General features: G+C 38.1%; 1 protein-coding gene across 1 annotated transcript; it reads left to right on the top strand.

The window, feature by feature from the left end:
- Positions 1 to 289: 289 nt before the first annotated feature.
- Positions 290 to 12,899, top strand: LOC122806037 (olfactory receptor class A-like protein 1). Its single transcript, XM_044076276.1, has 2 exons — positions 290 to 1,199; positions 12,766 to 12,899. Exons 1-2 carry the CDS (start codon positions 290 to 292, stop codon positions 12,897 to 12,899), a joined length of 1,044 nt encoding a protein of 347 aa, XP_043932211.1.
- The last annotated feature ends 1,668 nt before the right edge of the window (positions 12,900 to 14,567 follow it).

Below are 14,567 nucleotides of genomic sequence, written 5' to 3'. Positions count from 1 at the left end.
TTATCATATATTTCTATGATAACTATTTGAAAGTGAACAACCATATTTATTTTGATAGAATGGACATTTCTGTGCAGTATGATCATTATATTTAGCCACTGTAAGGGTTAAAAATAGGAGTGTTTGTCAAAATGAGTTGCAATGTATAATTATATATATATTCAAAGATTTTGTGTTTAAAACATTCATGTTTCCTGTACTTAGATGCAAAGAAGATAAACTAACTAGACTGTATTCTCTCTTGCAGAATTATTGAAGATATTATTTGTCCAGACCAGAAGCATAACAAATGGAAGTAATTGTCATTCTGAGAGCAACAGGTTTCATGTTGTTGCTTGTCCTTGGAGTTCCAACAAACCTCACTGTCCTGGTGTCATTTCTACTCACAGGAATGTATGATAATAAACTAATGACAACAGACATTATTCTTACAAAATTATCATTTGTGAATCTTGTTGTTGTCCTTTCAAGAGCTACACCACCATTTCTCACAACCATAATCCAAAAGAAGTTATTTAATGACCTTTTTTGTCAATTTCTGATGTTTGTTTACCGTGTTTTTCGAGCGATGTCCATATGTGTAACAGCTTTTCTGAGTTGTTACCAGTGTGTTGCTCTTTTGCCACACTCATCTAGATGGGTAACTTTGAAGCAAATATTTTCCCAGAATGTGTTATCTATCTTCTTTTCCCTCTGGTGCATTAACTCTGTAATTGACATTCCTGAAGCCTTCATATATACTTGTTCTGATCTGAACTCAACCATTCCTAAATACACTCTTAACTTGGAATATTGCTTTGTAGTTTTCCCTCATAGTTTTTCATACATAGCCAATGGGATTGCTTATACTTTCAGGGATTTTTTATTTGTTGGATTTATGGCATTGGCCAGTGGTTATATTGTCACAATTCTCTATAGGCACAAAAAAAAAGTTCAGGGGATTAGACATTCTGACCATAATCAAAGAAACACTGCAGAAACAAGGGCAGCTAAAGCTGTTGTATTACTGGTGACAGTGTACATTATATTATTTGGAATTGATAATTTTATATGGATTTACACTTTGACTTTCTCTAGTGTCGTTCCTGCTATTTCCAACGCCCGTGTATTTTTTGCCCTATTGTATGCTGCTGTCAGTCCTATAATAATAATTGCAACAAACAAAAAACTTAAACTCAGACTGAAATGTATATTTCTTGGTAGTGAAAATAAAATACAAATAAATAGTACAAGTAATGTGAAAATATAATTTTTTGTATGACACAAATGAGTCTAGAACTAACTCTTGGTGAATGCTGCAATACTACTATTATATTATATTTGAAATAAATTAATGCTATTAGTCACTGGGTATTTAAAAGACAAGAATCAATATAACCGTTTTCACTTGTGATGTTTCAATGCATGGTCATTTTCTGTATATTTTCCTCTTGCTATTTCTTTCATATTTAATAACAAATTAGTCTCAGAATGACCACTGCTTTGTTTGCTGTCATTAACAAAATATAAAAAAGTCACAGATGGGAGTGGATTGAGTGGTGTGGCCTGGTGGATTATGCAGAGGCCTACATTAGAAGCTCTTGTAGGTTTTCATCATGCCTGATCTGAAATTACTGACATTGGTTCAGTAACTGCCTAAAGAAGTGTTTTAGTTCAAAAATCCCTTTTGTATTCCCTGTAAATAAAAAGGAGGTACCTAAAACTTTGTCTTTTACTCATCTGCTTTTATGTTAGCCCTCAGTAATTGACTGTCATTGAACCTACTTGATGTCAAATCAGCCCTGCATGTGGATGTTCCAAATGCATGGTACATTGACCGCTATTATCCCTGATGCACAAAATTTAGAATTCCTTGCCTTAGATTATTAATAATGATGGGTTCATTATTAGAAGTCTACTGATGGAATTCAAGAATAGGAATCCCTTGCTGTTTGGCAATACTTCTTCCCATTAATACAGATAGGTGGGAAATTAATTCCTCAGTATAGGAACTATAAGGATACTTAATAAATTCAAATATCTGGGGCCTCATTTCTGAGAGATGCAACTAAAGTGTACTTAATGAAGGAAGGTGCTGTTGGCATCTGTTTGAAAGTATCATGTTTACACACAGGGTAGATTTCTGGCAGAAAATGCAGTGATTGTGCATAAAACTTTGAAAATGACATAAACAAAGCATGTTTTTGTGGGTAAACTGCAGTATCATTGTTTTCCAGTAGACATTGAAATGCCATTCCCTGTTAAACATAAGACCATCTTATAGAGCAATACAATAAGTGCCAAATTACTACTTTTAGGTTATCACATCACATTGGATTTGACATGAAAACCATTAACTATCAAAAATGTAATACGGTCCTTCTATTCCTCAAAGTCAGTGATCTCATACCTCAATACTCTCTTATACAAACGCACTAAAATTTTGTTTGTTGGACCAAATGTGACCTATTCTATAATTCTGAATGCACGATATATGATACCAATGTTCAGTTCCTTACTAGCCTAAAATCTAATTTATTTAGTGATGCTGAATGCATTTTTCACTAGGAAGCAATTTCTGAGGAAGTGCTTCTCTTTGGTGAGATGCAGTCATAACTAACTGCTAATAAAGCAATTTGATTACACAGCTATGTCATATTGTATATGTTTGTATATGCAGTTTTCTTGGTGATTTGTTTTTTTACATATTGATGACTGCTGATTTTCACTGTTTATAAAATGTATTTATCCTCTGCACATTTCACTCTGCTGTTTGTAGTTTCCTGCTACATTGTTAGCCTGGTTTTGCAGTTTTGCTTCCCTGTATTGATTGCACTAAAGTCAGGTCTGAATAAGGGTCCCTTTTCTTCACTTCTGTCAGCTACCCATTGAAAAATGAAAAAAAGTAATTTCAAGAAAAGGTGTACTACCTGTGCATGTTATCTCTAGATCTTTAGTAAATTGTCCTGCACTTACCACCTTTGAACTTGACATGACATGAATTTTTGGGGAGGTATGTGGTTTTGCAATATTCCACCTTCAGAAATATCTTCTGCCTCCTCTGTCATAAAATGTAGTCCTTCCAATGAAGACAAACAGCAAAAGAGCTCCTTTTGAAAATGAAGGTGAACTCAGTACTAAAGACAAAGGCACATAGAGGTAAGTAATCACAGCATGATTTTCTGTACTATATACTGTGCTAATCCTATTAAAGAACAACATACACATAGAATTATTGTCAGATTTAATAGTGAAACTCCAAATACTGAACAAGTTATTTTTATTACACTAAAATAATAATAAAAATGTTTTGCAAAAGAACTGTCAAAATGATGTAATTACAAAGATAAATTAAAATGATAATTCTGAACAACATTCTGCATTGTTTGACTGGTTGCAGTGAATGTGTGTGTGAGTGTTTTGTGAAAGGGTAGGAGAAGGTACGTATCATGATATAAGTGGGCTATTTCCTCGCATCAGAAATCGAATACCTACATTGCTATAAAGGAACACCTACAGTGTTGAGCTTGAGTCTGAGATGAAATTACATTCTTACACTACATAAGCACTGCTACGGTTGTGTTCTTGGGTAAGTTTTGTACATTATTGCCCATAGTAGTATAAATATTATACTCTTCTGAAAAGAGGCTGCTAGCCTAGTGGGATTAACCCAGTAAACAAGGGATACATAAATAAATAAATAAATAAATACAAATAAGTAAATTATGCCAGTCTCTTAGAGGATTATAGGTGATTTATAAATTGGATTTTCCCCAACCTTTATTGAGCTGAATAAAATACAAATGAATCCACAAGGATATACAATAATCTCAGGTCTACAAAATGAACACCTTTCACAGTAAAAGAATAAACATATATGCAAATATATTGTTTGTAGCTTAAATGCATCAACTTTGAGTTAATGCATCTTCAAAGTGTAAGCCAAGCAGGCTGATGTTACACAACTGAGACTAGTGAAAGGGTTGCTTTTCTACTGAGTAAACTGTAATCTGTGGAGTCATATGTTACTAAGTCCTGTAAGAGAGAAATTACTCATAACATATTTTTAGCAGGATTTTTAACCATTTTAATTAAATAAGATACTCTGTGAGGTGGACCTGACTCTGGATAAATAAAACTATAACCCTCTTGGAATCCTCCATGACATAGCCATTTTTTAGACCTTTTGCTAACACATTTTGAGGGATATTCCATTCACTGGCAATATACCCTCTTACTATGGAGATCACATGAAGTTTCCAGCATTTCAAAGACAGTTCCTAACTGAGTCAGTTGAGAGTCATTCAATGATAAGAAGGATGGGCTAAAAGGGAACTCGTCTTCTAGTATTTTTGTAGCCAGTGACATAATTGTTCCCTTATACAATGAATGGGAGATCAGAAACAGAATGTACAGGCTAAGTCTTGTATATTATAACATAAGGGACAGAGAAAGTTTTCAGGAAGTAGATCACTTTGCTTGTCCTTACAATCCTATAACCTCCTATCCAAAGCAAAAGATCTTCATAAGTATATGGCCATTTCCTTGATCTAACTACTATATTCTACAAGTTTTGTATTGAAATGTCATCACACAAAGGGTCTATAACCCAGACATTTGTAATAAGTATTTCTTAATAATATAGAAGTCTGCCATTCTGAAACCTTTATAGAGGGGTTCGGCTACGGTTTTCAATCTTTCTTCATTAAATAATGGTAAAGGGATAAGTCCTAGCCTATTTTTCAGTGGTGAGTCACATTATTGCATATCTCAAAGTTAAATACTTTCCAGTGATCTTGGGAAAAAAGACCCAATTTGTTTTGAAGGTAGTGAAATGAAGCAAATACCTTATTACCTTCACTATTAGTGTTAGATCTTCCAGCCATTGTATACCTTTTGTATTTGATACATCTTCTTCAACTGGAGCCCCACATTTCTAACTTAGGGAACCCCTATGATACTGCTTTAAGAGCAGTCCACATCTCTACCATTTTTTTGCCATTCTCATAATTGATTTGGAAAACCCTTACTAAATTATGCAATAGCTCATGGTGATTCAGCACCTAATAAATTAGCTTCCATGAGGGCTGAAATAGGGGGTAGGGACCTGAAATAATTAAGAAGTTGTAGGGTTGTAAACCCAGTACTATAGTGTCTTCACAACAGGATACCCAGCCCCATATGTTTTAAAGGAATACTGTTCCGCTAAGATTTTAAAGTTCTCCTATGATTGGACCACTACTGAACCTTTGGTGGCAGTGATTTTTGTGTACAGCTGGGATATGGTAATAAAGGTAGTATAACAACAGAGCTAAAAAAATTTTGCTAAGGCTATTCTACCTAATAACTGAAGGTATAGCTTGTAAGAAACAGCATTCATACTTCTCAACTGTCCAGATTTTTGCCTCATTTTTTTGTTCTGTTCCTCATAAAAATTGTGGTTTATTGGCAAATCAGTGAAGACTGAAGTCACTAAATAATTACATACATTTGAGTTATAGGCTTCATATTCTTCAAGAAATGCTTGCTAACACAAATCCTGTTATCCTAGCAACTTTGTAAGTTTATAAGAGCAATAATTAACACCTGTCCCTATTTTTGGGCCATTGCCCCCCATTATTTTAGGCTTTGTCTAGATTTCTTATGTTAGAAGGTTAAACGATATGCATGTACCTAAAGAAACACCTTTTTCTAAAGAGGATCCAAGTTATAGGCAATCACTTCATCTGGCTCTGGATGAAAAATAATACCTACATATTTGGGGTATGTACCAGCCCAACTAAAGGGAAGGTCTGTACCTGAGAAGTGTAGTCTAATAGCAGCAGCAGCATTAATGGCAAAGGCTTCCATTTTGTCCTCACTAAGATGTAACCCCAAGAGAGCAGAGAAAGTATGCATGACATCCAACAGGGTACCACTGTCCGGTATGGGATTTTGAGCAAGTATCACATAATCATCAGCAAAGAATAAAGCATTAATTTCCACATCTAAAAGGTCCCAGTTAAAAACATTTTGGGGAAGTTAAGGATTCAGATAAATAGTTCAATGGCAATAAGAAAGAATGATGGGGAGAGTGGGCATCCCTAAGATGTACCACGTTGGGAGGGGGAACATGGGATAATATGTTGTTGAGAGTATTGCTGCTGATGTAGAGTGGTATAGAGCTTGGATGCCTTGTGGGTAGCAGTCTGGAATCTTAATAATCTTTTACAGTTCCCAAAGATAATCCCAATATATACATCCCAGGAGAAAACATGCAGCTGGGACAGAAATGTGTTTAACCCCGTTCATGTACATACACAGGGCCCTGGCATGGTCTGCATTTGACTTCCCTTTAATAAAACCCACCTGGATGTGGGCCTCCAGTGCAGGAGTAAGATTAAGCAATTTAGATAACATCTTAACACAGATCTTGACATTTGTATTTATCAGTGATATAGGTCTATTGTTCGTTTACTTTTGTCAAACCATAATTAGGTTAAGGTAGCACCATAATGTGTGAAACAGTGAAGGACTGGTTTAGTTTTCTCTCCTCCTGAAAGACTGGAACAGTTTCAAAAGAGTAGTCAGCAAGGTTTCTATTAAAGCTTTAAACAGCTCTCTATTGAGGCCATTTGGGCCTACAGCCTTGCCCATAGGCATCTGATACAATGCTCTATTGATTTCATGAGTATTGAATGGGTTAGTCAGTTTGGTCTCCTGTATGGCAGAGAGGTGGGCATTTGGATTTGCCTTCTAAATTCAGTTAAAAGTTGTTACTCTCCATAGGTCCAATACTATACAATTTTTTCAAAGTAATTTGTGAATTCTAAAGAAATATGTTTATGATCTATAACCACCTTTACAGAGCCTTTATTTGTAGTTTAGATGTTATACAATAAGCCTGACATTGCTTTGCTTGCATAACCAGCACCTTTGAGGAGACTTACCTAAGGTCCAAGAATAGGTTTTTATGTGGTGTAGATATACAGTGGCTTTTCCTGCTTCATGAGACTTAATTTCTTACAGGCTAATCTATGGATTCCTAAATCAAGTCTGCTTGCATTTAACAAAAATCTGGGTCACTTAATATTTTAGTATAAGCTGTACAGAGAGGCCTTAGCTCTAAGATTAGGGTAATCCTATGAAATCCTAATGGGAAAGGAGCTAATAGGGTTAAGGTCTAGAAATACCTTGATATCCTTATGGCTATATGACATGCTCTGTTCCTCTTGCAGCACCAGTGGGTCCACACTCCAAGAGGGGGTCCAATGGAGAGATGATAAGTCAGCAAGCAAAGGAGAGTAGTATTGCTGAAATTGAATTCATCCTTAAGTCTTGGTGAGTACCTTCATGAGGTGAACCTTGTTTTTCACAAAAACTCACCAAGATGACACTGATATATAGACTGTATTTATATAGCATATATCGTGGACAGAAGTAGGTCAAAAATTCAAAAAAAGATAGCTGGGTGCACAAGACCCATGATAAAAAAGTGCCCAATGCTGGTAGGCACACTGGTGCCAGGACTGGAAAAAATATCAGTGTAGAATACTCAAAATATGGAAACATTCCCACAATGAGGCCAGGCCAGGCCCAGGGAGAGGATGACCCTCCTGTTGTAGAAGGAAGTAGCAGTCCACAAAAATCACAAAAACTGATAGGCCAAAGAAGAGTCACAAAGACAATAGAGTAGACTATTGATGATAAGAAATAAATGAAGTATTGTTATTATTATGCAAAAAGCTCAAAATTTCCAGACACAAGATATAAAAAAAACTGAGAGAGAAATGTTAAATTACATATTACTTTGAAAATGAAGACAAATACAATTCTTTCTCTCTTTCAGTGGTATTTATTAACTACAGTACACACAAGTGGGAGCCTCATGGAAAGCACCAGGGAGACTCCTAGAACAAATGAATAAACAAGCTTATATACTAGTGATATTGCTGACAGTACAAAAAATATAATATAAACCAATTAGATCATTATACAAGGCAATTAACCAATCAAAGATTTATCCGTAAACATAAGACAATTCACATCATCATATCTCTAGGCAGAGAAAGAAAATCAGATACACTTCCATATAAGGCACATTTCCTGCTTTCAAGCAGACACTTGTTTTTCAGTATTTTCCACTACTCATAGTTCATTCAGAATTCACAGTACACAGTATTTCTTAATACACGCAGACCGTAACATACTCAATTCCTTCAAACACATGCTTTGGCTGTTCATATTCTACAATCCCCCATTTGATGCTGTGTAAGCATCACAATTTAATCTATCATACATTTGCCCCAAATCTAACATAATCATCCTATTGGTCTTTTCATCATTGGAAAACATTGTCATTTCATCATCTACCTTCATAGCTGCAGGCATATAAAACTTAGGCACTTTCTTCACAGTTTTTGAAGACATTAATTTCAAAATCAGTGCTTTGATTAGAAACAAGATAAGAAAAGCAACGATTGCTAATACTGCAATTAATAAAATCAACTTCAACAGTCCACCTCCCCAGCCTGAGAACAGGTTGGTTAACCATGCCCATGTTGAACTATTGGCCTCTTTGGCCTCCAAGAGTTCGGAAATTCTTTGAATCAGTTCAAGATGGCTTTCAATTTCGTGCTGATTGTCAGGAATAAATGTACAGCACTCCTCCTGGATTAAAGTGCAAGTTCCTCCTTTCGCCGCTATGGTAAAATCGAGAGCTATACGGTTTCGGAGTACTACAGCTCTCATAGCAGTCAGTTCATCAGTCACTGGTTCTAAGGCAGAAAATGTAGCATTGCTTAATATTTCAAGCAATTTAGATAGCTTTGTCAGTTTGCAAATTGATTTCACTGCTCCGTATGATGGAATTATACCAGCCCATGATATGACATCATCACCCAAGTCCATATGGGATAGTCCTTTGGTGCTAGCATGAGCTAAATCATGGTGAAAGATCCATGAAGCATCAACTTGACCTACCGGATTGGCAAGCTTCTTGACCTCTCGAACGTTCTGAATTTTTCCTTTAGGTAATGCAGATACATGTCGAATAGCTGGGACTAGGTAACCCAGGAAGCAGCTGCCAGACCAGTTTCCTGGTAGCCATTTATATGCTTTTATTCCGCACACAAAATAATAATTTTCTACTTTAATGGTGATGTTGATAGACTCGAAGCGATCCCCGGTATCCTGCAGTCCTTGGAACATTTTCCTATAGGCAGTTTCAATTACTTGGGAAAAGTTAGCTATAGAGTTTTTAACTATTTTTTTTATAGGTGAGAAATCGGTAACACAACCCGAATTGTCTGCAGTACAGTTATATACCACTGTTTTGTTACAATGGCTCCATCCCACTCTGGTTTTACCAAGTTTTTGAAAACACACAGTTCCATTTTGGCGGAGGGACAACTGTAATGCTATCTTGTCCTTTGAAATAACATTTGATGTATCATAGAACAGATTCATCCAGGTTTCATTAACCCCTAAAGGGACTATATTTAGCATCAATCCCCTATGAACAGTAGGGATTGCAGTGCAAATCCAGCAGTCCGAGACATTAAGGGATGATGCATAGGTGTATTTAATAGCTTGGTAGGTGTTGAAAGGTGGATGCCATGTAGCTCGTTTGGCAGAAGGCATAGCTGGAGCAGGAAATAAAAATGGCCACAGTAAAAATAACAAAATGACAAGAATAACCACCAAAATAACTGTGCAGTACTTTTGTGGAAATGGTGGTTGCTCTGGTGTTGTTTTGGGAGGGTGAGGTTGTCCAAATGGATAAACGTCAGGCATTGTCAGATGCTGGGACAGTATGGCTTTGAGTACGAGTAGCAATAGGTGGAGAATCAGGAGTTGCAAAAGGTAGAGGCTGTTGATCTTCAGATGGGATGACCTTCTTGACATGCGAGATGTGAATCCAGGTGGTGAGCCTTGTAGTCGCACCGTGGATGAAGTCATCAGTAGAACTAGGAAGGGCCCCTTCCAGCGTGGCTAAAGCACTGTTTTTCGTGAGAATGACTTGACGTACACCCAGTCTCCTGGTTGCAGTGTGGAAGACAGGAAAGGATCAGGAATATGTTGAGCCGCTGCTACCTGCCCATGATGAAACTGTAAAAAAGAGACAAGAGAAGTGCAATATACAAGGATATCATGATCAAATGCATCGTACTCAGAAAAGGGTGGTGATGAAGTCATGGGCATACACATAGGGTGGCCCATGAGGACTTCATGAGGAGAAAGACCTTTAGTAAGATGTACTTGCGCTCTCATAGAGAGTAAGGCTAGAGGTAGGGCCTGTACCCAAGTGAGGCCTGTTTCAATAGTAATTTTAGCCAGTCTAGTTTTCAGTGTCTGATTCATGCTTTCAATAATACCTGACGCCTGTAGTCGATATGGACAATGAAATTTTAAAGTTATGCCTAACATTATACACAGTGAATAAATCAACTGAGCAGTAAAATGTGTTCCGTGGTCCGAATATATTTGACAGGGAACACCAAAACGAGGTATCAATTCATAACAAAGCTTCTTAGCAACTGAAATAGCATAATTTTTTTACACATTGGTAGGCTTCTAACCACCCAGAAAAAACATCAACAATAGTTAAAACATATTTGAAATGAGCACAAGGTGGAAGATCAATAAAATCCCATTGTAAAGCGTAAAATGGTCCCAATGGTTTTGGCAGTGGTTGTGCGGGAGCCATAGTGCCTTTTGAAATGTTGTACTGTAAACAAATGGAGCTGGAGCACATGGTCAAAAAATGCTGTACAGAAGCAGAAAGTCCTGGGGCAAACCGATCCTTTTGGATTTGCTTTATTAACACTTGTACCCCGACATGGGCTGGGAAATGATACGCTTTAATAAGAGAATTTAACATGGACATTGGGCAGACCAATCTGCCATCTGGATGTTGCCAAACAAAATCAGAAAGTTTAAAACAACCTTGAGCCAGCCATGTTCTTCTTTCTGATTCTGGTACTTCATCCTGTAAAGCTTTCAACACTGTGGTATCAAAAGTAACTATTTGCTGTAAAGGCTGCAAAAAATGTCCCTGAACAGTTTGTGAGAGAGCAGACTGTTTAGCAGCCCAGTCAGCTAAATTAATGCCCTTAGTTTCAAAAGAGTCATTAGATTAATGGGCTGCACATTTAACAACAGCAAGTTCAGAAGGTAGCAATAGGTCTTGTAGCAAGTTATTGATATAAAAATGTTTTTTAACGGGTGTCCCAGAAGATGTTAAAAACCCTCATTCCTTCCACGATATACCAAAATCATGAGCAACACCATGGGCATAACGGGAGTCAGTATATATAGTATCAGACTTGTCCTTAGCTATTTTGCATGCATTCGATAATGCCACAAGTTTCGTAGCCTGCGCGGAAGTGCATGGGAGTAATCGTGCTGACCTTAAAACTTCAGTCGGAGTACAGACCAACCAAGCAGCTTGGAATTCACCAGAGTTTGGTCGTAAGCAGGATCCATCAACAAAAAGAACTAAACCAGGATTTTGTAAAGGACTGTCATATAAATGTAACCTAGGAGAAAGAACTGAGTTAACTATAAGCGCACAATCATGTGGTTCACCCTCATCCGAAGTTGGTATTAAAGAGGCAGGGTTCAGTGGTGGGCAGCATATGACTTGCAGGGCAGGATTATTTATTAAACTTAGTTCATACTTAGTAAGGTATGTATTCGAAAGATACTGTGTTTTTGTTTTTAGAAGTAGCGCTTGAACAGCATGTGGGACTGCTAATATAGTATCATGTCCCAAGGTTAGTGGGGCTTCCATATCAACCAAAATAGCGGCAGCTGCCACAGCCCTTAAGCAAGCCGGGTAACCAGAGGCAACCGGATCTAGCTGAGTGCTATAATAAGCAATAGGTCAGTAGCCTCCAGTGCATTGTTGGGCTAGAAGACCCAAGGCAGTCTTATTTCGCTCACAGCAAAAGTAAACAAAAGGTTTGGAATTATCTGGCAACCCTAAGGCAGGAGAATTTACCAAGGCTGTTTTGATAGCCTGAAAAGCCTCATCATGTTGTGACATCCAGGGTAAAGGTTCCGCAATATCCTTTTTTAGGAGTTGTAACAGGGAGGCCGAACTTTCCAAAAAATTAGGCACCCACTATCTACAGTATTCTAGTAGGCCAAGGAATCCTCGCAGCTGCCTCTGGGTTACAGGGCATGGGGCACTTTGAATAGAAGTTATACAATTTGGGAGTATTTGACAAGAACCCATTACAATAATATGTCCCAAATACTGCACCTTTTCCTGACAGAATTGTAATTTTGATCTATTTACTTTAAACCCTCGTGTAGCTAAAAAGTTTAACACTAGAAGGGAATCTTCCCTGCATGAGTTACTATCTGCTGAAGCTATAAGAATATCGTTCGCATATTGGACTAGAACTGAATGTGATGGTAGTTGCAGATCCTGTAACTGTCTATGCATCTCTCTAGAAAATAAGGTTGGGGATTCTACGTATCCCTGGGGCAATCAAGTCCAAGTATACTGCTGAACTTTTTACGTAAATGCAAACAAATACTGACTATCTGGATGTACTGGAGTAGAGAAAAAAGCTGATGAAATATCTATTACCGTAAAACATTTTGCAGTAGGTGGAATACAGCTTAAAATAGTAGTTGGGTTTGGTGCAATTGGGATGACAGGGAAAACAGCTTTGTTAACTTCCCGCAAGTCCTGCACAAATCTGTAAGCTTGTTTACCAAGTTTTTTCACTGGTAATATTGGGGTGTTACATGGGCGTGTGGTGGGCACTATGATCCCTTGCTGTTCCAATGCAGAAATAACAGGGGCAATACCAGATATAGCCTCAGCTGTCAAAGAGTACTGTCGTACTCATGGCAACTTTGCTCCTGGTTTTAGGGTTATTGTTACAGGAGTAGCTGAGGTCAAAAACCCTACATCATTATCATGAGTAGTCCACAGGTGAGAGCGTAGGGAATGTAAATACTTGTTTCTGTCAGAATCTGACTGAATACACATCATCTGTAGAGTGATAGTGTCATCTAGGGCTGCCAGGGTACTATCCTGTTGGTCTGAAGGTACTTGGAGATAAACTCCATCAGCTGTGCAAAACATGGTGGCCCCCATTTTGCAAAGCAAGTCTCTTCCTATTAGATTTAAAGGTGCTGACGGTCCTACTAAAAATGCATGGTTATCCTGTAGAGGTCCCAAATTGACTGGGACTGGAACAGTTTCAGAATACTCAATAGGTATACCAGAGACAACCACTCCTTCAGTTATTTTGTCGGAAAGGGGAACATTTATGGCTGCTTTGCCAGCTAGCATGGATTTAGTTGCTCCGGTATCAATTAAAAATGGATAGGGTTTATTTTTAACCAATAACATAACATGTGGTCCATCCTGATCCACAGGAATAAAAGGGCACAATTGCTGTTGTTTCTGTTCAGGGAACCTTCATTGTGGTTGCTGTCGATTGGCCGGCATCCAGTTAGAATTCCACTGATGTGACGCATCAGTGTATGATGCAGGTTGCTCAGCCAAATATGGACACTCATTTTTCCAATGGCCTACTTGGCCACAGTTGAAACACTCTGTCTGATTACTAGAATTCTGGGTTGGGGCTGACTGTGTTCCCTGCAAGTTTTGTCTATTCTGATTTCCTGCTCCTTGGCGTTCACCCCTCCCTCTCCCTCGCCCTCATCCTCTACCCTGCTGACCAGGTGGTTGGCCAAAAGCACTACACATTTGGATTTGTGCTTTTACTAATTTCTACTGTAAGTCCTTCTTTTCTTTAGCCAAATGGTCAGATAGGTATTGGACCTGTTGGACTAACTCATGTAAGCCCAAACTAGGCCAGTTTAAGCATACTTCCTTCAACTTGTCCCTCACCTGAGGGTGTAAGCCATCTACAAAAGCAGCTGACAGACCGCTTTTTGCTGGTCCTTTGGTAGGCTCTGGGTACCCAGAATATGCCTCAAAGGCTTCAGTGAGCCGATTTAAGTATTTGTCTACAGGCTCATCATGTTTCTGTATGACTGATTGAATTTTTGACCAATTGGGGGTAGGTGGCACTATTACAGTGATAGCATCGACTATATGTTGTCTAACCACCTCAAACCCATTTTCCCCTTGTATGTTGTGCTTCGGTATTGGGGTAGGAACATTAGCATGATCCCAGATACGTTTCATCAGATCAGCTGGGACAGCGTATTGGAGGGCAGCTCTAACCTCTTCTATGGTAGGATTTTGCAGACAAATATGCCCTGCCAATACGGGTTGAAATTTCACTGGGTTAGTACGAATGGGCGGGAATGATTTAGTAATCGCTTGAAAATCAACTGCTGACCACACCCTAGGTACCACTACAGTAGCTAGTTTTCTCACATCCCTAGCATGTGCTGGGTTTGGGACTTCTCTCATTGGGAATACTCCTTCTTCATCTGATGGGCTAGTACCCAATTCAGAATCGGAATCCGGGTTAGAGTTGTCCGGACCAATGTAGCCGTCATTGTCTTCAATCGCAATTAGGCATTGCTTGTAATATTTACCCTTGCGTAAATATACAGCTTTTTTATTTTGATATATTTTCGGCTGGCTAGACCTAGGGTCAAAAAGCATT

This window comes from Protopterus annectens, chromosome 7.part0, assembly GCF_019279795.1.
Source record: "Protopterus annectens isolate FY-2018-M chromosome 7.part0, PAN1.0, whole genome shotgun sequence".
NCBI lineage: Eukaryota > Metazoa > Chordata > Ceratodontiformes > Protopteridae > Protopterus > Protopterus annectens.
This window is presented reverse-complemented; position numbering and strand designations above follow the sequence as displayed.